Raw genomic sequence first — 25073 nt, forward strand, 5'->3', positions numbered from 1 at the left:
GTGGATAGTTTGTGAGGTTTTACCAATTAGGAGGAGTTTAGATTCTACAAGAACATATGTGATATGGTAGATGATTTAAAACGCTGTATTTCCAAAACTAAACATTAACAGCCTTTTTGCCAATAAATGAATGATTATTAACAATTGTTTCTTCATCAGTTTAAAGCAGGCAGTTGTAAAATATGCAGAGATCATGTCAAATAAAAATTGAGCGTATTTTCCATTGTTCTGTGAACAAAAGTTACTTACATTACATGATCAATTTAGTTATTCTCAAGAAATACCAAAAATAAATCTTTATTAATATGATAAGATTTGTGGCATAGCAATTTTGAACAGTGTGAGAACTCTTATTTTCACTCTTTGCAAGGCGTAACGCTATCTTAAGTATGGGACGTCCTTAAACACTAGCCCATGGAAATAACCCATAATAACCTCTGCTCAGGCGTCAGCTGGATACCCTTTTCCACTGACGGTACTTCTCACCTGGGCTGGAAAGATGCAAAACAAGGGTCAAGGCTGTCTCCAGGGTGGATCCAATAGGAAAAAAGGAGTGGAAGGAGGTCCAAGCTACACTGATAGTAATTACTTTTCACCCATGTAGGTAATGGAACATTTCTCACCCCTTTCCCAATTAAGCTGTATCAACAATTATCATTATTAAAACAGTTTTTTTTGTGTGGATTACGTGATTGCTTTAACTCCATATTAACATAAAGCACACTGGCCGTGGTGTGAAAGTGTGACCTGTGAGAGATAACACTCTGATACTCTGATACCCATCAGGCTATGTAAACAACATAATCTACCATCTCTAATCCTCTTTTAAACTAACTAAAGAAGGAGTTTATAATATATAATAAGATACAAATGAGCTATATTTTACTTCGTGGTATTCACACTGCAAAAAACAGCCATTTTAAAACAAAATGAGTTTGATTTGAGTAGATACAGATTTGAAACAAGTGTAATAATCTGCCAGTGCCGTGAGTTAGGCCTGATAAGAATCCTTAAATAAAAATATGAATTCTTGAAATAAGAACGATATATGGATGAAAAGTGACAAATGTCCTAAAATAAGCAGAAAAACACACATTTGTTATTGCTTTGTGAATAAATATCAAGATTTCCCCTTACTATCGTTATATATACAGTATATGCATCCTAAGAGGGGCAATGCAGGTCAAACCTCGGTCTCTGACAGTAATTTGGCTTAATTTGTTTGTCAGATGCCTAATTTTAAGACTTTCTAGCCAAGGCAGTCTGTAGAAGTTCTTAAAACATGCTTCATCATGTTACACAAGCATTGTACATTATTCTCAGAACTAATTAAGTTAAAATGTATGGATCATTAAGATGGTAAGTCTCGGCAAGAACAGGAGTTTTTGCAGGTCAACAGGACAAAGGGCTGCCAGTAAAGACATTTCAGATAGAATCAGAGTCACCTTTACTGGCAGTATGTGTACACACAAGGAATTTGACTCCAGTGTTTTGCTTTCAATGTATTCAAATTTACACAACAGCTATGCACAAGGACAAAGAGAGGGAGAGAACAACAAAGGAGTTTCCTGGAGTCAGGATTTTGCAACGGACCTCCAGGTTGTACTTCCTGTTCTTTTTCCGGTTCTGTCTGAACATGTCCTAGAACATTCAATGTTGACATGTTTCTCAGATATTATCACACTATATTTTCCCTTCTTTTTCCCACCATTTGCATGTGTTTGTTTGCATATAAGTATTTTTCATTGCAGGAATGAGACATCAACTCTACAGTTTCATAAACCTACTTTAACCTCCTAGATGGCAGTGTTGGGCCACACAAAGGTTGACAGTTCTACAATCAGAGGTTATGCCGGTGCCGTGGGTTATAGTTCAGTGTTAGGTGGCATTGGTGTGCATCTAAGGTGTGACATCCATGATTAAGACACCGATGATAACATCTGATGATTTGATTCTCTAATCAGGTTTTCAAGCCGTTCTCTTTTTTGTTTCCTCTCAAGGTTGCAACCTTGAATAAGGGAATAATGAAACATTAGTGCGTCCAGCTCTTGCAAGTGTGCACAAAGGCAGTTAAGCTCCCATCCATTCCAAACCTGATAAAGGTGATAAGGATCCAGCTTTAATAGGATCAGAGGCAGGGTTAAAAGGAAAGAGGATCTGCTCGCATTGATACAGATGCTGCAAGGAGCTTTAGAAAATGATTGGAATTCAGTCTGATGAGACTGTGGAAATCAGGCTGACTTAAAATGAATAAGCAATTGATATGTTCTGGATGTGATCTCTAAAACCTGCTGGCAATTACTGTGTTTTGTTCTCTGTGCCATGCAGTAATAAGCAGCATCTGGCATGTAAGAAACAAGAGCAACCGTCTAAAGATGTTGCTCCAGTAATCAAGGGCTTTGTGAGGAAGTAAAGGGATCGCTCGGATAAACTTGATGTCATTATTACCCTTGTTTTACAACTGCTATCACATGGCACAGAGGAAACTGCCCCAGACACCACAATTCCATGGCCTCAGGACATTTGTTAATGCAAATTGATCAAGAGTAGCTCAAAATATGGAGTCCTGAAAAACAAACATGTTGTATCTCAAATAATTGCCACATCTTGAATGTACCATTTTAAACTTGGAATTTCAAAGTTTTTCTATGCTTAATTACATCCCAAAAAGTTTCCACTAGGAGAAATACACTCCAGTTTCAAAAACGATGCAAAATAAACAAAACCAATGTGCCAAAACACATGCAAATGAAGTAACACCTCCACAAACTTGACAGTACATGAGCAGAGTTTACTTTTTGGGCCGTATGGACAACAGAGTAAGCAACAAATGCATGTATCTAGCTGCCACAAAATAACACCAGCAGTGATTAAGAGTCATGAGTCTAGCCACAAGATACATTTGAAGTGTGATATTTCCTGTTTTTAGCCTAGAAAGCCCCGCAGCTCGAGGATGGAATCCATGCTGTCATCGATCAGTTTTATTCTCCTATTTTATTTATAATTATGCACAATTGTTGCAGTATAAATAATTTGTATTAACACAAGAAGAAAGAATAACACAATCATTTAAATTTGAATTACACTTTTAATTTGTCAAGTGAATGCTTAAAGGGGCCCTTGTTGGAGATTTCCCTTTCCTGTAGTGTGTTAGGGTTTTGTGCATGTAAATGGTGTACAAAGGCTAAAATCCCAAAGTTCCCTCAAAAAGGAAGTTTCTCTACACACTCCGCCCCTGCCTGAAACGCCTCCATGAGACTCCTTTGTTAGAGAACAAAGGGACATCACTATGTAACACTATGCTTATATTGGCTAGCATTGTATGTGGTAGGCTAAGGGGCGGGACATATCTAACCAATGTAAGCAGACTGGGCTCTGGTTTCAGACAGAGGGTGCAGCACAGGCAGTATGAGAAACACAAAGACCTTTTTGAACATTAATGCATGGAAACATATCAGAGTAGAGGCTAAAAAAGACCTGAAATTTAACATAATTTGTCAACTTAATAACAAATGTATGCTCACGGCCACCACAGAATGTTGCAGCTGACCCTATTCCCGCTTAAATTGATTCCTCTATTTGTCTGAGGATGTGCTGTATAACTGACTGATTTCCTGCCTATTATTAACAATCTATGAATGAGGCCATCTAGCTGCATTTGATCCACCAACATAATATCTCTATTGAGGAAAACATCATAATTACTGTGTTTTCTCTGACAAGGTGACATGTCACTGCTGATGTTCTCACTGTATCGCTCAAATGACAGACGACTGGCTATTCACTGAAGATGTATTCCCGCTCTCTGTTGCAATTTCCCTGCTTTGATGTCATGTAATGAAATCATCAGGAGAATCAATCTCTCCTGCTATTCCCCGGTAGCCTATTAAGACCTGGCGCTGCCTGCCAGAGAGGAAGTCTAGGCAAGCAGCCATTCTTCATACTTCAGTGGCGTCTCGATGTGGTGGATAACAAATGATGAAATCTCAATAGTACAAAAGTAACCATAGAAATGAGTATAAACGAGCATACTTATTGCTAGGAATTACGCTTGTGCATAAACACAACAAGTACCAGTCACATCCCAACCAATAAGCTGATGTGTTCCTGATAATTCTTCAAATGGTTCTAACAACCATGTAAGGATGAAGTGTCAATCAATCCCTGCAACACTGCAAATGGCAAGTTACATGTTGATGGATAGTACCCTGTCCAAAGTGGCAGTGCCCCCCTGGGGAAGCCTACAAAATAAAAAGAAAACTACAAAGAAATGCAAAAGTGCAAGTCTCATGTCATATAATTAATATGTATTAATATGACACAGTATTAATAGCATACATTTTTATTTGGCTTAAGTATGTTTGAACATCAACACAGATCCTATCCTGGTATGCTACACCTGTCTCTATTATGTCACCGCTATTAAGTATGGTCCTTTTGTGGAATTGGTTACCTAAAACTTAAACACATTATATTAATATATCACCACACAGAGCAATTGCATAGACAACATTCGGTACAAGGCAAAATAACTATAAAATGACTAAAAAGAGACACAAAATGATCACTAAGGGACCTAAATAAACCAAAAACACATACACAACGTTGACAAGAGGACACACAATGACCTACAAGAGACCGAAAACAATCACAAAGTGACACAAAAAGACCACAAACAGGCAAAAAATAACCACATAGAAACACAAAATGACCACTAAGAGCCACAACATGTATTAACAGATAAAACAGGAAAAATAAAAGATACAAAACAACCACAAACAGACAAAAAACAATAACCAACAGACACTCAACAATAACAAAAAGTCATAAAACCACAACTAACAAAGACAAAACAATAATAAAAAAAAAACACAAAACAACCACAAACACTCACAAAACAATAACAAACATCCACAAAAACAATAAACAGACACAAGCTGACCATTTGGAGACACTCCTAGAGATGTTTAATAACTATAGACCAAAAACAAGAAGAAAAGACACAGCATCACAAAGTCTGAGTCTCTTGCCCCCATATAGGAAAGATGGTGAGGCCTTTTGCATGTCTGCGCTCAGGGGCCCATTCATCTTCAGCGTGATAGTTTTGAGGAGTTTCATTTAGTTATTATGACACAAACAAGGTCGGGACATTACGAGTGGGTTATTTACTGATGTATTTTATGTTGTGTAACTAAACATGTAAATCACATCGGCTTGTGTTAACTTCAGATCTTAGCATCTGACCTAACACGCTTAGAAAACAGTCAACTTTGAGGCCAGGGAACCAGAACGAGTAAAATGCTCATTCAGTTCTGGGTTTTAGGACTAATTCCTGCACCACTCTATGGACTACTTTCTTTCATCATCAACATATGTTCACTTTATCCAACTCAACCAACTTGTTTCCATTCAAACTTTGCTCTTCCTAGCCCAGCCATCTCCTCAGATGAACACATTGGCCTAGGCGTCAATCAGTTCACAGCAAATCCCAGAGCAGTCCATGTGCTCTCCCACCACGCTTGGACGGGCCCTGCCACCGGGGGGCTGCTTTCTGACTGACACAACCATTAGAGATTGTTTCGCCTGTCTAAATCTTCCCAGCATAATAGATTATCCGCAGAGGGAGCTACTGATGAGAGGACGGATTCTGCTCCCCAAGATTCAGGTGAGGCAGAAAGGACGGAGAGATTGACAGGCAGACCATTTTCCAGTGAGCAGTAGACTCTGTCTGACTCTAGTCTCCGGGTGTTACGATGAGTGAGTCCTGGCCTAAATATGTACAGACCAGTAACTAATGATAAGGAAGTCAGTGAGTGACAGAGGAAAGACAGGCTGCTCAGGTGTGTGCAGCTAATGGTGGATGTCACTTTGACAGATTCACTTTACAGACTCTGTGGCTTTGCACACAATATTCTATAACTTCACAACATGAATTAGAGTGCCAGTGCATACATAAACAACAAGATATTAAGCTTATGACTAGGCCTGGAAGGAATCTGACACATAATGTACAGCATATAAATCATTTATATATTTCATGTTAAAGCTGGATTAATTCATCTATTTTAGGGAGAACAAACTGTAGACCACATTGACATTATTACATTTTAAAGGGACAGTTTCAGATTATTTTAGAAACTCTCTGCAAAGATACCATAACCCATTGACAAAAATAGAAATAGAAATGTAACCTTGCAGAACAGGGGGGGTTGCTTTTTCTACTGCAACATTAGTTTGCATTATTTTGTAAATTCTGTGGTACAAAAGGTTAGTTCATGTTCAAAAAATAACACTAACTAACCAATTAAGGCAGCAGCAGAAAAATGTTTGTCTTCTGACAGGGCGAAATGATATGTTTTTGCTTAACGAGTCTGGTTGCTCTATATTGATAGGATTTGTGGATATAGGCAGAGTTCAAAATTGTAGTCCTGCCCTTAAAACCAAAACAATGAGCTTAAAGACGCTAAAAGGCTAGGTACAGGTGATGGAAGCTACAGAGTCGTATAATAGACAATAGGACAAATATAAGAGATATCAAAACAGAAAACTTTGCTTCTGACAGCTAACAGATCCCTTATTTCCCCAAAACATACATGTTAATTGTCTTGTGGCTAAGTTTACTGACACTTATAGTTATTGTACCTTTTTCAATATAGATGATTGTAGAAAAACTACTGTAATCTATTCTTTTATTGTGAGATATCCCAAGCAATTTGGACTCCCTTTGATCTAGCTGTTATGGCAACCTTAAAGATATTATTTATTTCTATGATACCCCAGATGATGGCGCTCATGCAATTTTTTATTTGTCACATTTTCTAAATAACTTGTTTTCACGTTGCCTCGAAATGGACTCTCTACGTAAATCGTTCAACTTATTAAACAACAAAAAAGTAATACGCTTTGGGAAATCCTGGAACTTTTTCCCTCAAACATCTCACTCAATATCTTCATATCTGTATATCTACTGTATTTTTTATTATGTAATTCTCATTTTATGCTCTTCACATCACTTATATCTGTTCAGCCTATAGGGACTAAAACATTTTCGTGATTCTGTCTTTCTATTCCTAAAATGACTCATCTCTCTATTTGGATGAACAATTCCTGTACCTTGTTTTGTCACTGGCAGTGCGGAGATGCAGCCATTGTTTCCATGGTGTGGGTGTGTTGATTCAACAACACAAAAAGCCTGCCTCTGTTGCAGCCTTCAATACTGGAAGAAAAGAGCAAATCTCACAGAGGGAGATAAGATCTCTCTGTGGCGGCCATCATGGACAGGTCAACAGCAGCATTGGACACATTTATCACCAGACTTATTGCTTTGCAGTCGCTGAAAGGGAGGAAGGAGGGGGGGAAATATCACAAATAACATCACAGAAAAACAAACAAAGCAATCCTCGTCAAGTCCGAAGAGTGCAGAGATGCTCAGCAACAACTCAATATAGTTTATTATTTCTGGGTTTGTTACCTTGTGGAGCAGAGATAAGAAGCAATCCATCATGGCCTCCGTCTGCGACCTGAGGATTCCATTATGGCCCAACACAATACGCCCACCGTTTACAACCAACAGCACACAAAAGCGATGCCAGGGAACCAATTTCCTCTTTACCTCCATAAATAACAATCTCATTCATCTTCCTCTGTGCACATTTATAACAGCAGACAACAGTGGAGACTTATTATCAAGCTGTCCTCCAACAATGGTCTGAGCGCACGTGCAGGCTGAAGGGGATCTCACCGAGCTGAATGGAAATAATTAATTGTGTTGACTTCAAACTGTTTGTCTATTGAAAAATACTTTATTTATGTTCATAAATGTGCCTCTAAAACCAAGTCATTATACTCCCCTTATGAGTCATTGACGCTAAGCTGGTACATGTCAGATGGATTTCTTCACACTGACACTCATATGATAAACCCCCGCTGTCCTTAAATCACCCTCACACTGGCAGCAGCAGTCCATCCTTCATTCAACACTTATTAATGCATGGGGGAAGGATCAAAGATCAAAATATACATTGTTAATGCAATCTAGGTTATATACTTTTAATGTTATTCCCAAAGTTTCTCCAAGCAAGTGTCTAAATATGTTCAGCATCTGTTCTGCAATTCCTCAAGCATCTTTGACGTGTATGGCCTGAAAGGACAGTAAGACTGACCTGTCACCTCCCAAGGTCAAAACACAGAAGGCTACACGTCTATTCATATGATCACTGAGCAGGCTGAAGTTTGAGGATTGGAATGTGTTGTGTGCATTTGAAGGAAGGAAGCTTCCTATATAAACGACACAATCCTCTGTAATGCCGGAGATTGACTGCTGGAGCAATGTGGTGTTTTAACAGTATTATGCTTGTTACATAACAGTATAATATTTAACCTCATCTACTTCTGTGTCTTAATGAGTTTCTATTGATTAATGTTGTGAGTGTTAAGGTCTCAGATCCACGACAACATCAAGGCAGAATAAGAAGACGTCTGTGTGGGAATAAAAACAGAAATGCTTCCTGACGTGAGAAAGAACAATGTTAAAGGGCCCTGTTATGCTCATTTTCAGGTTCATATTTGTATTTTGTGTCTCTACTGTGACATATCTCCATGCTTTAATGTTCAAAAAGCTCTTTATTTTTCTCATACTGCCTCTGCTGCAGCACCTCTTTTCACCCTCTGTGTGAAACCAGAGCACAGTCTGTTCTAATTGGTTAGCTGGTCAGCTCTGTTGTGATTCGTCAACCGCTTAGAGATTTTCTTGCCTCTTAGCCTTTCATGTATGTGTTGAAGCACTAGCCAGTGCTGGACTAGGACAGAAAATCCACCCTGGCATTTTGGCCGAGACCGGCCCACAACCATCAACCAAAAACACAGAAGCGGCTCCTGACCAGAGGAAAATGTTTACTGTAAGTGCACACAAAACTACCACCATACATGTACCTGAACGGGCCGTCAGAACAAAAATAAAAAAGACATTAAGTTGCGTCAGCCCAAAAGTTACGGTGGCCCACCGGGAAATTGCTCAGTATGCCAGACAAAAAGTAGTTTTTGAAATGCACTAAACTAAATTCCTCTTGTTTATGCTTGCCTCATACACAAAAACAAATTCCTTACATGTGAAAACCTGCTAAACTCTGATTCCAAAACATTTATAATTATTATTTAGAAGTTGATTGCCACTACACTCTTCAATGAAATTCCACTGAGACTTAAGAAAGCAAAAGCAGCCTTAAGTTTTAAATAGAGACACAACTTCAACATTTGCTAAGTTCATTTCAGATACCCCAATATAACCCTCATTTATTTGGCCTGGATTTTTTTTTTTTTTGGTAATTGTTTCATTCGTCACTTCTTAGGCCATATTTTTTCTGATGCTGGTAAAAACACCAGCAATAAAACATACCATGCAAGTCCAGAGCAGTGCACTTATTCACTAAGCCATAACTGCAAACACTGCCCATGGAGGAAAAGCATAAATCACGTGCACCTAGCAAGTGTCTGCGCCCTATTCAGGCATGAGTGAAAGTTGGCGCTGTGCAGAGATTTGTGAGGGTGCCGGGCCGTGTAATGCCGCGTTGATTACTTTCCGAAGCCAGGGAAAATAAAACTGTCAGACTGAATGAATCATAATTAATTGTAATTAATGGAACCAGTTTTGTTCTAATCATCGTATAAATCACGGAGCCCATTTCTGGTACAGAAGAAACAAAAAAACTGTCACTGCTCACACTTTGTAATAGACGGCTTCTCTAAATACATTTTGGGCATTTAATCATCTATGTAAATAAGATGCATGACTTGGGAGTGATTAAAATAACGGAAATCTACTACGAGAAAACTATAATAATTACACAACTAATGGACTTCCCACTGTTGTTGAAGTTTAGATTGGAAGAAAGCTGAGGGGAAAAACTATTTAAATTAGTAAATAAAATTGTTTACTCAATAATAAACACGCATAGTAGGATACCAGAAACACACTATAAGAAATTTATTCCATTGGTATTAATTTACAAGAATTATAAAGCTGGTTTTGCTTCACACCTTACAGATAAGTTTATACTGCTGTACATATCTGCCATCAAAAAAACAAAACACAACTGACAAAAAAAGGGGGGGAATGTAGGGGAACATTGGAAAAGGATAACATGAACATGTTCTGTTGGAGTAACTGAATACACAGATGTAAAAAAAAAAAGGAGGACACATTTCCATCTCAAAATATAACATCCATATTTAAATGAGCTTCACTTGCACTTGACGCTACGTGTTGACTCAAGTCAAATTAAGCATGACAGCATTTTCTGAATGGGGCAAAGAATGAGGGGGAAAATGGAGGATCTTTCCTTCTCTTTCACACTGAAATAAAACTAAAATGTGACAGATCATCCTGATAGACTCGAGTATATTAAAACACCTCTCAGCCTTTGAGAGGATGCCGACGACCTCCCGAACCTCGATCCTGCTAGCAGCTTCCCAACGCGGAGCGCGCTCACTCCTTCCTGCGCTTCTTGTCGTGGTAGTCGTCCTTCGAACGGCTGCTGTTGGACGGCCTCTTGGAGCCGCCGTGATGCTTGGCCTCCTCCAAGAACTTGTCCAGACCGAAGGGATCCTCCTCAAACTGGACAGGGCCCTCCCGCCTCTGGGCGTGGTCGGCACCGGAGAACTCTTTGTCTGGAACAAACCTGGATGTGCAGAGGAAAAAAAAGGAGAAGAGATCATTAGAGTTTAAAGAAATGTTAGGTTGCTTTGCAAAAGAAACTTGTTGGTTATGTTTTTTGAAATTTGTAAACTTAAAGACACTTTTGTTTGCCAAAATGTTTTGGTTCTTCTCCTTTTGTTATGTAGGAAGAGGTTTTGAAACTACAAGCTATCTGCTATCAAGCTGCTACTAGATATAGAGTCGACGCAAGTAACATATTTTTGTAGGAAGACCTTGAAGTATTCATTGCAAGTGCTCCCTCTGCAAAAAGGATTTCTCTATTGGAAATGTTGGAAAAGATCATCTCTGGGGCAAACACGCTAAATACAGACAGATAGAGTGTTTTTCAGCAGGAGGATCTCCAGATTTGAACACCACTCACAGTCATGACTTCACATCATCACTGCTAAGCTAAATGCGGCTAAAGTTCAGGGTGAAGACGCTCCATGGTCTTATTTTGTCTCTTGATAGCAACTGCTGTAATGACAAAAAATGGTCGACTTCAAGACAAGTGAACCTGAAGTGCTCTGTCATTTCAGTCTTTTACGAGTCATTCAGAGGTCATCCTTTCAGCACGGGGTCTCAAAATATCTTCTTATTCCAATGAACATATGTCTGCACGTCTCAGGGAATTTGCTTCAATCAAACTTCCCATGTTTTGCAGATTGGTGTGACTCCCCGCAGCCGGCTAAACATTCCTACAGGACAGTGACGAGCTGGTGACTGAACATATGGGACAGGCTACGCTCGGCTAGTGGTGTGTGGCACTGCTGCTCCCCCAGGAGGAGACCTCCTGCTGGGACATCATGTGCATGCCCCTCGTGCCTCTGAACTAAACCAGAAGGCCCACAAAATTATTCTGGCTCTTATTGGGTGATTTTTTAGTAAGTATAATTGAGAAAGATAAAACGTCAACAGTGCTGGTTTTTTCAAGGCAGCAGTGTCAAAAATATTTGGGAATATTTATCAATATTTTAGAGTTACGTTTTCCATTCACATTCAATCTATCTGTCAGATTTTTGGCTGATGCAGTGTGATCATCACTATCAAAACATGGCAGTAAAGCGAGTACTGTTATTAATGGAAGCAAGTTAGATAACTCAAGGACATTGCCCCATGGTACATGTTACCCTATTATGGAGGGAGGAAGGTGTGAGAGCTTACAGAACGTTTAGGTGTTCAGTTACACCTATTATTGCCACTACATCTTAAAGCATAGTTTTAAAGGTTCACATAACATTTAATCTAACAAGCAATATTCCAAAAGGTTTGTAAAAAAAAAGATAAGCAGACACTTTAGTGCGTATTGACCGATTAAACATAATCCCATATTTAGGTTTTATTTACGCGGACAATTTTGCATTTGCTGAAGTGTTTTTATTTGTTGGTGTTGGTCATCTTTGACATGTTCTATTGCCATCCATAAAAAAGTACTGAGTTGTAAAAACTGTCGTGTAGGTGTCATAATTATGTTACTACTGACATTGAAAACAAAGTGGTGTACAGTACCTGTTGTTGTTCATGAGTGAGTCGAAGTCGTCTGTGTAAGCGTCCTTGTCTATGTTCTTGCTGGGCCGGTAGATGTTGGAAGCCATATCTCTGCCGCCGCGGAACGGCTGGTCGTACACGTTATAAGACTCGTCCTCGCCGCCGGCAAAACCACTGTCCATACCCTGAGAGAGAGCGGGATAACAACGTACAAGTTAGTTCTCGATAAAATGCAAAACAAGGTAGTAGCTTTAAAGTGAATTCTTAACATTCTTTATCTGTTGTGCCCAAGAAATGACTTGGATGATGATGGGATATTCCTTGTATAGGGTATCAAATTACTCAGTTTAGTATTATCAAAAAGAAAGCCATCTTTAAATCATCTTTGCCACTTCAACCAAACACATAGGAACAGTATTTCACATGATTTTGTTTTTTTATATTTTCCTCTTTATGTTTTTAGGGGTGCCTAAGTCTCTCTCCCTACATTAAAATACAACCACACCCACCAAGTTCATGACTCAACCATGACAGCCATTGCACCAAAGCTCATGACATTTAAGAAATAAACAAATTCAAAATCTTTAATGAGACCAATATTGAACTCTATCCCCAAAATACACAAAAAATAATCAAACTCAAAAATTCTTAAACGATAGCAATAAAGAATAGCGCACCATGTGTTGATATTTCTGTCCGTTGATCCCCATCATAACTGTATGAAGGTACGTTTGATGTGCTCACCTTGCTCTGGTTGAAGAGCCGCTGGTCGTACTGAGCCTCGCTGGCAGAGCGAGGGTTAGGCACGCCCAGAGCGATGAGCTCGCTGATGTCCCTGTCCTGGTCTCTCTGCAGCTTTGACCTGAGACAGAGAATAAAGCTGGACACTTAGCAAAGATTCATGAGAGAAAATAATGACACACACACACACACACACACACACACTACACTGACAGAAAAACACAGGGGAAATGCTATCTTTAGTGCTGTGGTTTGAAACTCCTAAAGCCATAATAAAACCGTAGTGTTGCACCAATATTATATTGATATATGCCTGAAATGTTATATGTATGCCTATGGGTTGAACTTCTTAAATCTTATTTCTGGAAAACTTCAAGGATTTTGATCGGGGATGAAATGTTGTACGTCGTTAAAGGAGTTCTGAGTGACTTTAACGGCTTTAGTGTCTTTCTGCCAGCGTCTTCTTACAGCCAAAGGTAATTTTAAGATAACAAGGTTTCTGCTCCCTGACAGCTGGAATTGTGATTGTAATGAGCTCTCTTCTGAATTCCACATCTCACACTCCTCCGGGGAGCCACCATTCCATCAATTGACAACCTGGCAGTGAGAACACTCACACAAACACACACTGCTCCTGCATACGCAATCAAACTTGGAGTACTGTCAGAGTACGCTGTTGGATCTTACTGCGTTTTTCAGTATAACTGCATGCCCGATGAATGATTCAGCAGTGAGACGAGTGAGTGAGTGAGTGTGTGTGAGTGTGTGTGTGTGTGTTTAAAGTGCGTGTCCAGCACCTCTTATCAGGAGCAGCCCTGGAAATGTTCCTGTCGTGCTGTCTCTCTTTCCTTCTGTCGTGGCGGATCTCGTCACGCTCCCTAACCTCGCTGTCCTCGCCACCTGCTTCGTGAGATGGAGGGGGGGGATGGATGGAATGATGGAGAAAGGGGCGCAAGGAAAAGAGAGAATAGACCACATGAGCGGAGCGGGAGACAAATGATATGATGTGCGAAAAGAAAGATAGGAGAGAAATTAGTGGATAGATGAGAAGCGGAAGTGATGTTAGGTATAATAGGGGAAAAGGGATCGAGGAAATAGGAGGCAAAGGAGGGAGAGACAAATGTGTCCGTGGTTAGTATACTTGCTAGAAAAAACAAAGCAGATTTTTGCTGTTTATGGACATTTTAAACAGGCACAAAATACAAATGTCATCCCTGGAAATTAGCATCATAAGGGCCCCTTTAACACATTCAAAGTTAGACTTTGCTTCGATTGGATGTGACATATCCAAACTGTCTTTCAAAATGCATGCACACAAACGGGTCACGCAACATGGAATTCTCTTCTGGAAATACATGTGAAATATCAGCAGGGAAGCAGAAACATCATTTCACAGCTTGCTGGTCCTGTCAACACCGGCAGGGTGAAAAATGCTGTCGTCACTTAAGCGCCTCGTGTTCCAGATTTGGAAAAGTGACAACAGCACTGACAGCACAGTCTGCTCCACTAACTCAGAAAACCACCCGGAAAATCAGAAACAGAGGATATAACTTTCTGTTCTAGGTTCCTCGTCTTTCGGACTCACCTTTGTCCCCGTGACTTTTGATCCCCGCCCTGCGGTCTCGAGCCATTTGGGCCAACTCCCTCAGTTTCTCCTCCTTCTTTTCCTTCTCCTTCTGGGCCATCTTCTTTTCCACCTGGGCTCTCATCTCCACTGCCTCTCTGGCCTATGGAAACAGCATTTCATGGTCATTTAACAATAGAAAACCTTTTTTATTAGTTTGAAACAATCCTGCCTGACGTAATCAGATTCATAAACTCAATATCCTGGCAATTGTTTAAAATCTTTTTACTATAAATGTTTACTTTAAATTCTCACTTTTATGTAATTTATTTTGTTTGGGCTTTTTCTTACTTCTTGTATTTATCTAAACATTTTAGTCTTATTTTTGGAAACTTCCACCTGAGATTCTTATTTATAAATAATATATCATTAATTATTAAATATCATTGTTTTCATTTGTCCCCCCCCCCCCCACGGCCCCTCCTCCTATTGTAAAGCGTCCTTGGGTTTCTTGAAAGACGCTATATAAATAAAAGGTATTGTTATATTCCTTTGAGATTCATCTTTTATTGCAGTCTTAGTTTTTATTTTTAGATAAATATTTAATTCTTACTATTTTGTTTTATTTTCATATTTTAACCTTTGAATACTTATGGTTATATAAATATTTTATTTGATCTTTTTATTGCACATTCTTACAATTTATATAAATATTTCAACCATACTGTTTTATTCAATCCTAATATTGGACATTTTTACCTTGAATTCTTTTGTTTTATGCATTATGTTTTATTTTCTGTTTTTATAGCATTTCATTTTACTTTGTATGTTATTGAAATTATTATTTATTTATCTTTTTGATCTATTTTTCTTATCTATTGAATGCAACCATTCTGAACCACAAATCGATCGGATACCTTTCTATCGGCGATGTAAAGCGCCTCAGCCAGCTTAGCAAAGTTCTCGTTGATGTGAACGGTTTGCAGCCCCCTGCCATCAGCAGCCAGACGTTTGTCAAGAGGAATGGTGTAGCCCTGAAAGATATTAGGCATACAGAGATGAGAAAAAAAGGCAGTAGGCGATGGAACAGAAATCACAACGAGAGCATCTGGAGTACAAATAATCTATGATTTATGAAATGTGTCAAATATTAAACAAACAACACGCCTGGAAAACAAAATACCGGCTTAACATAAACAAAAAGTATCAAATGTAATCCCGGTGATTCATTACCTTAGCGTTTTTCCAGTTGGAGATACATGGAGGAATCTTCCACTCCTGCTGCTCCTTGACTGTCATCTGCAACAGAGGAAGAGAAACCATCAAACATACAGTCTTTAAAAAATAAAAATAAAATTCAGTTAGGTTTTTGAATGAAGTGACAAACTACCAAGAAGCAGAATGTTTTTGATATTTCAGATAGCTGTACCTTTCTGCTTGGGGAGTGCATGACAGGGGCAGGAGGGGAAGGAGGTCCTCTGGGAATCTTCTTGTTGATCCTGAAACACAAAATTGATTCCATTAATTTAGAATTCTTTATTTAACTTTTTAATCAAAACCAAACTGTTTTCATTAAAATACTTGTTATGAAGTAAATCAGGCCATTACTTGATGCTCAGATTTGGCAGAGTATTGCTTGGTATTCGAGGGGTTGCTGTGTCAAATGTGGTGCAATTTAGACGTATGAAAGATGTATCAGTAATAAATGCTAAGTCGAGAGTGGCGTCTTAATCCTTCCTTACAGGTTCCTGTGTTGGATTTGTTTATTTACTTGAAACGTGGAGGTTCCATTGGATCTTTCTGCATTTCCACCATGCGGATCACCCTCTGTTTGGCCCCCGAGTTGAAAGCCACTCCCTGCTGGGATGGGGTGTATCTGGAAGAGAGAAAAAGAGGATGTGTCACCAAACCAGCTATTTACATCAGCCAAAAAAAAATAAGGCAGATAAAGACAATCATTTGTTTTTATTCTACAGGATATACTATCTAAAATATACTTTGCGAAGCTGAACGAATATTGCAACAAACAACTTCAAGGTGGGAAGACACAACATGAAATGGGACGAGTTAAGCTCTAATGAGTAGTGGGATTATATGGAACAATAAATATGTTGGTTCTTGAGTGTATTGGACTGCTATTTTAAAAGTTGATGGGATCATAATAACTCTGTTGTGTCTTATCTTACATATGTGTTTGTGTGAGGTGGTATTGTCATCTAACCACACTACCATGTGTACATATTGCCTTTATTAATACAAAATAAATAATAATAATAAGTACTTCTTAAGTGTCTGGGAGTCTGTCACCACTTCCCCTTCATTCCCACACAATGTCATTATACAAAATAAGAGTCATAAAACAATCCTACTTTCCCTACTAACTCTGTCTCGTAAAATGTTGTTGAAACAGTGCATTTCTGATACATACCTGATGTACTGTGCAGGGGCCTGTTTGTCTGCAGCTCTTACAGGCATGGCAGCAGCAATCTTTTGAGACACCTGCTTGTCCAGGGCCATGCGGGTCTTCTCTGTGAGCTACAAAGAACACAACAAACACCATGTTTAGATTCTGACTATTTATCCAATTCTATCTCAGTCAAGCAATTTATAAATGTTTGAAACATTAATCCATTTCTGATTAAATGTTAATAGCATTTTTGATTACGCAGTAACATTAGCTTAATTTTCACAGTGACCAACGGGGAAAATCAACATCGATTGTTCTCTTTATGCAAACAGTTTAAAGTTGTTTTTTCCTATTAGTTTAACCTACAGTGCAATCAATAACTTCCTCTGTTATGTAACTTTTCCATTCATACACATTGCAACATGGCTTACCTCTTTTACAGCCTCCTCATCAGGCTTCTGCAGTTCTGGAGTATCCTCATGCAGAACTTCCTTTGGAAGAAGGTCTGTGTACTTGCTGAAGACCACCTGCAAAAATAATGTTGAGAAATGCTTTAAAATGACTAGCGTGTAAAGAGAAATGGGACTCTTTTAGTAATCGTATACATTTCTTAGAGTCTGGAGTGTGTGTTCTGTAAATTAAAGGTGAAATAAAGAAAGACTTGCGTTATCATTTATTTGGTCTTGAAATATTGATATATAAACCAACCTGGGCTTGGTCAGGCCTGGGCTCATTAGTTAGTGTTGTATGAAGCCTGCTATGACTTACATCTGTGAGTGTCTAATATATTACATAGTGTGTATACAGTGTGTGCAGTTTTTACTCTTATTTATTTTTGCTTCTATACCTTATCCTTGCCCTGTCCTTGTCTGGCGATGGCGTCATATTTGATCTTTCCTTCTGCATCCACCTGCACCGCAAGGGCATTGGATGTCTTCTTCTTCCTACCCATCTCCAGAGGAAACTGGGCAACGTGGATCTCTGGGAAAGAACCTCCATCTCCAAAGTCCTACAGAAACAAAACAATTACCGAAAAACTTAGAAGATGGACTTGATGTTGATAACCTTGGGACAACAGACAATACATTACCCCCCAGTTATCAGAAAATAACAGTTTTATCATATTTAAGAACCATACTAATGATTAAATAAAACTTAAGTATACCTCAAGTGAACGAGGCACCCAGCCTTTTCTGTGTCCATAAGGAGGGGGCTCTCTGCGGGACGAGACCAGGGCAGTGGAGTAGGACTTCTGGGCCCGGAGCCTCTCCTCTGCCTCTAGCTGGTCCTGAGACAGCTGGGTCGGCGCCGGTAAAAAGCTGAAAACATAGTAAAACATGAGTAAGTGTCATTGTACAGTAGCTTAGTTGACGTAATGTTAAATCCCAGCTAGCGTTAGCCAACAGTGGCTCAAACTAACGGCGCCTTACTTGGACATAAAACTGCTAACCAGCTAGCTAACAGTCGGACAATGGTGATGCACACACAAAGTTAACATTTTTAGGAACCAAACTGAAGCATAAAGCTAGCGCAGGACTGGTAAACAGTTGATTCACGTGTTTTTTTTTTACCATGGATGTGTGCTGCTAAGCTAACTAGCTAATGCCAAATATTCAGCTCACGACATAGCATTTCGGCTAGCTAGCATTAGCGGGTCCCCTTAGCTTCGATTATAAACAACGAACCGATAGCAGGCAAAGCAAAAACATGAACGTGAAACGTTAAAGCCAATGTTTACATCGGATACTACAAAGTTGAAACGATGTATGATATAATTCGTGGTATAAAAACACAAAAGGCCCGGTCGCGTTACTCACCTCGCTAGAGACATTTTCCCCTTTCTTCCTTAGCAGTGGACTGAGCATGCGCAGTGGCAGACGCACATTATGATAGAATGTGCAGTCTTTTTCTGAGTCTATTTGTTTTATTAATGATTTTACTGTCCTGCTGTTAAGCAAAGTATTATACTTGTTTTAATTATTATTTGTGTAATGCCATATGTGATTTATGAATGTTACAACAAACATTATGCCAAGAAAGCTTAGTAAGAGAGTATAGAATATATCCTAATAAAAAGTATGGTGTTAGGGCCACCCTCAGTTTGTAAACCATTCAAAAGTAATTTCGAGTAGTTTTATCAATTGCAAGCAAATATCTTTCGCAGACTGGATATCCCCAAAAATGTGAAGATTTATTTTAGAGCAGTTAGTAATTGGTATTTCACAATTCTGTATTTTGATGAGTTAGCGCGTAGTTCTTGCAAACAAATGTCTGTTTTACATTTAGCATCTCAAATGCTGCAAACATTTGTCAGGCTCCACAGATTATCAATGCTTGTGATAAATTAGATGTTCATTTAAAGTCTCAGAGTGACTTTGTGGCTTTAAGTGAAAAGCCATCAAGCTATACGCTTTGTAATTTTAAGTGTTGGGGTTTGCATAGTCAGAAGAAAAATACTACTCATTAAAAATGATATTTACATGGTTTACTGGCAGCCATTTTTACAGTAAATGAATGTGTCACGTTCGCTAGCAAGAACAAACATTTGTCTATCAAATTATGGTGTCTTGTTTAATTGTAGTTCTTATCATCTAAGAATAATTGCCACAGCAAAATACACCTCTTAAAGGGGCTCTATTACACACATTTTTATTTCACATTTGTTTTTTGTGCCTGTACTGTGACATATTTACATGCTTTAATGTTCAAAAAGTTCTTTATTTTTATTCATATCACCTGCAGATTCAAGCACCTCTTTTCACCCTCCATCTGAAACCAGAGTCCAATCTGCTCTGATTGGTTAGCTGGCCGGTTCTGTTGTGATTGGTCAACCCCACTGAGATGCGTCAGAGATGTCCCGCCCCTTAGCATATCACATACAATGTGTTGGCGTGCTATCCAATAGATGCGGGAGTGTTACACTGTGATGTCACTATGTTACGGAAGAAAAATAAGGAGTCCAATTGAGGCTTTTAGGGCAGGGGGAGTCTGTGAAGAGAAACTCCCTATGGAAAGAACTTTGGGATTTTTGCCTTTGCAGATCATTTACATGTACAAAACCTATAACACACTACAGGAAACGAATAACCCTAAAATAATAATATGACTGCTTTACAGAAGATATAACTGGTTTCCATTTAGTTGTTTCCTTTATAAATAATGAAAGCCTTCATAATTATTAATGCTTTAGTGACATTGCACATTTTGTTTCTCCTCGCTGTTGTGGAAGCAGCATAAGAAGGGAGGACAGCTGACACTATACTATATAATATGACTAGAAGGACACCCTCAAGCTGGTCTAGACTCAGTTGCCAGTAAGGCATATAATGTTTCACTTGAGACCACTAAAGAGCGGGGGAATACAGAAGACTGAAAATGAGTTTTGCCAAATAGGAGGATTATGCAATGTTTCTTTCATAGAGCCAATGAATGACGAATAACACATATTAAATAGACATTCCTGCTGTAAAATGAGTGTTGCTTTTCGTACTTTGCTTTTTGCTGTTTCTGACTCACTTCCTTTATTTCTTACTTTCTTCCATTCACTTCTAATGCTTTTATCTGCATCTTTTCCATCCCCCTATCTCCTCTGTCTCTGTTCTTTCTTCCCATCTTTCTTCCTTCTTCTCCCTCTCTGTTTCTTGGAGGAGGCAGTCTGTCAGTCTCTCAGGGGAGATGTCGTTTATTAATGTGACACAGGGTAAAAGGACACGTCAAAGGAGATCAATCACGGCACTGTGGCCCGGCACGGGACAACAACGCTTTTAATAAACCCAATCATCTGGGTGCTTCTCTTTTTCAATCGTTCAGGGCGTTTGGGATCGAGGAGACCCATACCATTTTCTCTGACTCCCCAGACTAACAATAGGAGGGGCGTCCACTTTTTTTTATGTGTGTGGGGCTGAGGTAGGCAACACATGCTCTGCAGTACCCCCATTTTCACTGCATGCCTCATCTCCAGTGTCCTCTATGTAGTGCACAAAGGAACAAGGGCAAAGACAGATGGAACTCGAGAAGAGCAAGAAGAACTAACATATTCACCATTCCAACTAATTGCTACAAATTATAGACTGGCCTACTTTACAGAGAACAAGCTGATTAATGCGGATCTATTGACTTGCCACCATGTTCTCAGGATAGAATTTGGTTGCGACAGTATGAGTAAATCGTCTTCAATGTAGCCTTAAGCTAAAACTGACTAATTACTAAATCATAATTTATGACTTTGGTCATCGTCAAACTATGACGGATTGCTGATTGCTAACATAGTTCAGGTAAAATAAAAAATAAACCCTGCAATCAGCACCTGCAGATCGTTCTGGGTCACAAAAACAGTTCAACATTTAAATGTAATAAATGTTTTTTCCAGTAATGTGTAAGTCAGCTTTAAGGAAACATATGAGGTGCAATCCAATCAAGGGAACTCAATTAAATGTTAACAAAAAGAAGAAGATCCATCCATCCATCCATCCATCATCTTCTCCCGCTTTTCCGTCAGGGTCGCGGGGGTAACAGCTCCAGCAGAGAGCCCCAAACTTTCCTTTCCCTGGCCACATCAACCAGCTCTGACTGGGGGATTCCAAGACGCTCCCAGGCCAGCGAAGAGATATAATCCCTCCACCTGTCCCTAGGTCTACCCCTCGGGCTCTTCCCCGCTGGACGTGCCTGGAACACCTCCCTAGGGTGGCGCCCAGGTGGCATCCTCACTAGGTGCCCGAACCACCTCAACTGGCTCCTTTCAACGCGAAGGAGCAGCGGTTCTACTCTGAGTCCCTCCCGGATGACTGAACTTCTCACCTTATCCCTAAGGGAGATGCCAGCCACCCTGCGGAGAAATCCCATTTCGGCCGCTTGTATCCGCGATCTCGTTCTTTCGGTCATGACCCATCCTTCATGACCATAGGTGAGGGTAGGAACGAAAATGGCGCGGTAGACAGAGAGCTTTGCCTTCTGGCTCGGCTCTCTTTTCGTCACAACGGGGGGTAAAGCGACTGCAGTACCGCTCCCGCTGCTCCGATTCTCCGGCCCATCTCACGCTCCATGGTTCCCTCACTCGAGAACAAGACCCCGAGATACTTGAACTCCTTCACTTGGGGTAAGGCTTCATTCCCTACCTGGAGTGGACAGTCCATCGGTTTCCTGCTGAGAACCATGGCCTCAGATTTGGAGGTGCTGATCCTCATCCCAGCCGCTTCACACTCGGCCGCGAACCGATCCAGTGAGTGCTGAAGGTCACAGACCGATGAAGCCATTAGGGCCACATCATCTGCAAAAAGCAGTGGTGCAATCCTTAGCCCACCGAACTGCAGACCCCCTCCCCCACGACTACGCCTCGAAATCCTGTCCATGAATATCACAAACAGGATTGGTGACAAAGCGCAGCCCTTGCGGAGGCCAACCCTCACCGGAAATCGGTCCCACGTGCTACCGAGGACCCAGACACAGCTCTTGCTTTGAGAGTACAGAGATTGGATGGCCCTGAGTAGAGACCCCCTCACCCCATACTCCCGCAGCACCTCCCACAGTATCTCCCTGGGAACCCGGTCATACGCTTTCTCCAAATCCACAAAGCACATGTAGACCGGATGAGCGTACTCCCAGGCCCCCTCCAGGATCCTTGCGAGAGTGAAAAGCTGGTCCGTCGTTCCACGACCAGGACGAAAACCGTATTGTTCCTCTTCAATCTGAGGTTCGACAAAAAAAAAAAAAAAAAGAAGAAGATAGCGTTTATTAATCTCTTACAATTTTAGTTAATATTAAAAAAAAATGACCCTGGCAACACAGGGACTCCGAAATATTATGCTAAGCTATCAGATGTCATTAAATCATTTAGTCTATTGAAATACGAAAGGATTACAGTGGATCACTTTGTAATTTCTCTCAAATGTAACTTAAAATCATTAATTAAAACACATGTCAGACCATATTACTCCTTTTTCTAAACAGTTCATATATCAGTTAGCTTACGTTAGCTTTCTCTTTTGGTTCCGTCAGCCAGCCAACATTTACAACCAGCAGTTATTATGAAATTTTGAGTGCACGTGAACCTGTTTTATTTTAGTGACGTGCATATCACTTAATTATCAAAGTTATTACAAAGCAACATTTTAAGCTAATTAGTGTTAGCAGTCACTCGAAAACCTATGATGCCTGTTTTTATAAATGTGTGTTCATTATTTACAAAGTCTTTAGCAACGAGTGGAAAATGGAAAGCTTGTTGCAGGGCTTAGCATTCTTCGGGTTGACGGTAAATCCTGTGTTACCTGAAGCATCAAATTAACTAGAACTCTTTACATTTTCTGAAGGTAAAGTTAGCAAAATGCTGTGTTCACACTTTTTAAATTGTATGCAGAATAGGGAGAAGCTGAATAATATTATGTTATACTTGTAGGCATCACTGCAATGCAAAAAGGCGGATCCTCCTAGGCCTCAGTACAACAGAGGAGTATAAGTAATTTTAGGGAAACCAAATTAAACCTAAACTAATTTTAACACCTCTGCAGCAATTTCTGTAAATAACTGGGGATGACATTTACCGTCATTTCCCTGTGTGAGTTTGTATGTGATTACATTTACAAATGTAAATTGTACACAGTAAACCAAGGTAGGACAAACAAACAGTGTGATCTGAATGAAGCAGAAACAGATCAGCCCTTGGCTCTCAAATAGATAAATGCTGAAATCTTTATAGAGTTATAGCATTTTCAAGGCATTTATTCAACGTCTATGTGCATCTGTTAGAATGCAAAGCCTGCATGAATAGAGACCTCATTTAAAATATGACTCCACTATTATTTCCATGTATCAAAATCCCTATTTGAATACAAAAAATAATACAAAGTCTACATCTCATATTCCCAGCCCACCTTAGACACTGATGTTTTCAATCAAAATCCCTCAGATAGTAAACATGGAGACACGAGGAACTCTTGTAAATCCAGCAGTTGCTCGAGCTTTGGGACTTGGTACTGTTTTCTTCCTCTCCCTGGCTCTCTTAGCGAGGAGTTTGTTCTCAAATCTGAGCTCCTCCCTGTCGGAAATGATTCATGTCACAATTATTGCCAGGTAAATACTGGGAGGAGAACAGGAAAGGAGGAGAAGGATGAGAGATAAGTGGAGAGAAAGCAAATGCCTTGTGGCTGCACATGGGGAGTGAATGAAAAATGAAAACAACTCAAAGTGGGTCAGCATCCTGCCAGTTCCCAGTCTGGTGAACACACATATGCATAATTTGCATGCGCACACACACAAATTGAGATGCTCAAGAGGACGTTTACTGCATGAGGCACAGCGTGTTTTGTCAGAGTGAAGCAATGCCACAGTGGCACTTTGCTTATTCATTGTTGGACTGCAGCCCTGCACCTGAACAATCTCTAGAGCTTCTCTACCACGTGTCTCCTTCGGTTATAAATGGCATAAAATAATATAATTATATAATTTCCATTCACTCCTTCCTTGTCATATTTGGTTACACAGTGAAAGTCCTTGCTGTTTCCCTCTGCAGCTGTTGTGATGAAGGGGATCAGTTTGAATTACATGGATGTGTGTTCCTGTTTATTTGGCAAAACAACATTCGTAAATCCAGCAGACAGGTATGAAGAGTCACTGTAGCTCTCGCTGGTCAATAGTGCTTTCACAGACTCTTTTTGATTATTCTTTTTTATCTTATTTTTTTACTGGCTTTTGAATTACTGTGTTTAAATGTATATTTTCTATTCGCACCGCTTAATGCTTTACATTTTTTTTGTGAAGCACTTCGAAATGCCTTGTTGTTACAAAGAGCTACATTAAGAAACTTGCCTTCATTTACTGTCATTTCTAAAATTAATTGGTTAATTGTGGACATTCCTAGCTAAAACATTCCGCTTTATCATATTGGTATATTTAACTGTCCATATAAATATTTCTATTTTATTTCTAGTCCATATCTTTTATTAGAAATGTATTTTGAACTTCTTATGTTTATATACATTTCTTTATTTGATCTTTTTACTGTACATTCTTAATTAAACTTTCTTATTTTGATATGGTTTTATTCTATTTATCTTTTTTTTTGTTTCATTCTATAAAAGAGCAACTGTCACCCAATTTCACCTGGTAAAAATAAAGTATAAGGATGATGATTTTAAAAAGAGATTACAATATTTTAATGCTCTTGGTATTTATATATCCTATTATTA

At 39.5% G+C, this 25073-nt stretch overlaps 1 protein-coding gene across 2 annotated transcripts; it reads right to left on the reverse strand.

The window, feature by feature from the left end:
* Window positions 1-9967: 9967 nt before the first annotated feature.
* On the reverse strand, window positions 9968-18758 carry snw1 (SNW domain containing 1). Of its 2 annotated transcripts, none has more exons than XM_063902595.1 (14): window positions 18711-18758; window positions 18059-18212; window positions 17741-17902; window positions 17325-17420; window positions 16915-17021; window positions 16258-16362; window positions 15916-15985; window positions 15720-15785; window positions 15404-15520; window positions 14508-14649; window positions 13720-13822; window positions 12926-13043; window positions 12203-12366; window positions 9968-10676 (listed from the first exon to the last, which is right to left on the reverse strand). In XM_063902595.1, the coding sequence occupies exons 1-14, from the start codon at window positions 18722-18724 to the stop codon at window positions 10484-10486; spliced, it is 1611 nt and encodes a 536-aa protein (XP_063758665.1). In that variant the 5' UTR covers window positions 18725-18758; the 3' UTR covers window positions 9968-10483. The 2 variants fall into 2 exon arrangements, with proteins under 2 accessions (XP_063758665.1, XP_063758664.1); XM_063902594.1 differs by having other exon boundaries at window positions 13720-13825.
* Between the last annotated feature and the right edge of the window lie 6315 nt (window positions 18759-25073).

Source organism: Eleginops maclovinus, chromosome 15 (assembly GCF_036324505.1).
Source record: "Eleginops maclovinus isolate JMC-PN-2008 ecotype Puerto Natales chromosome 15, JC_Emac_rtc_rv5, whole genome shotgun sequence".
NCBI classification, from domain to species: domain Eukaryota; kingdom Metazoa; phylum Chordata; class Actinopteri; order Perciformes; family Eleginopidae; genus Eleginops; species Eleginops maclovinus.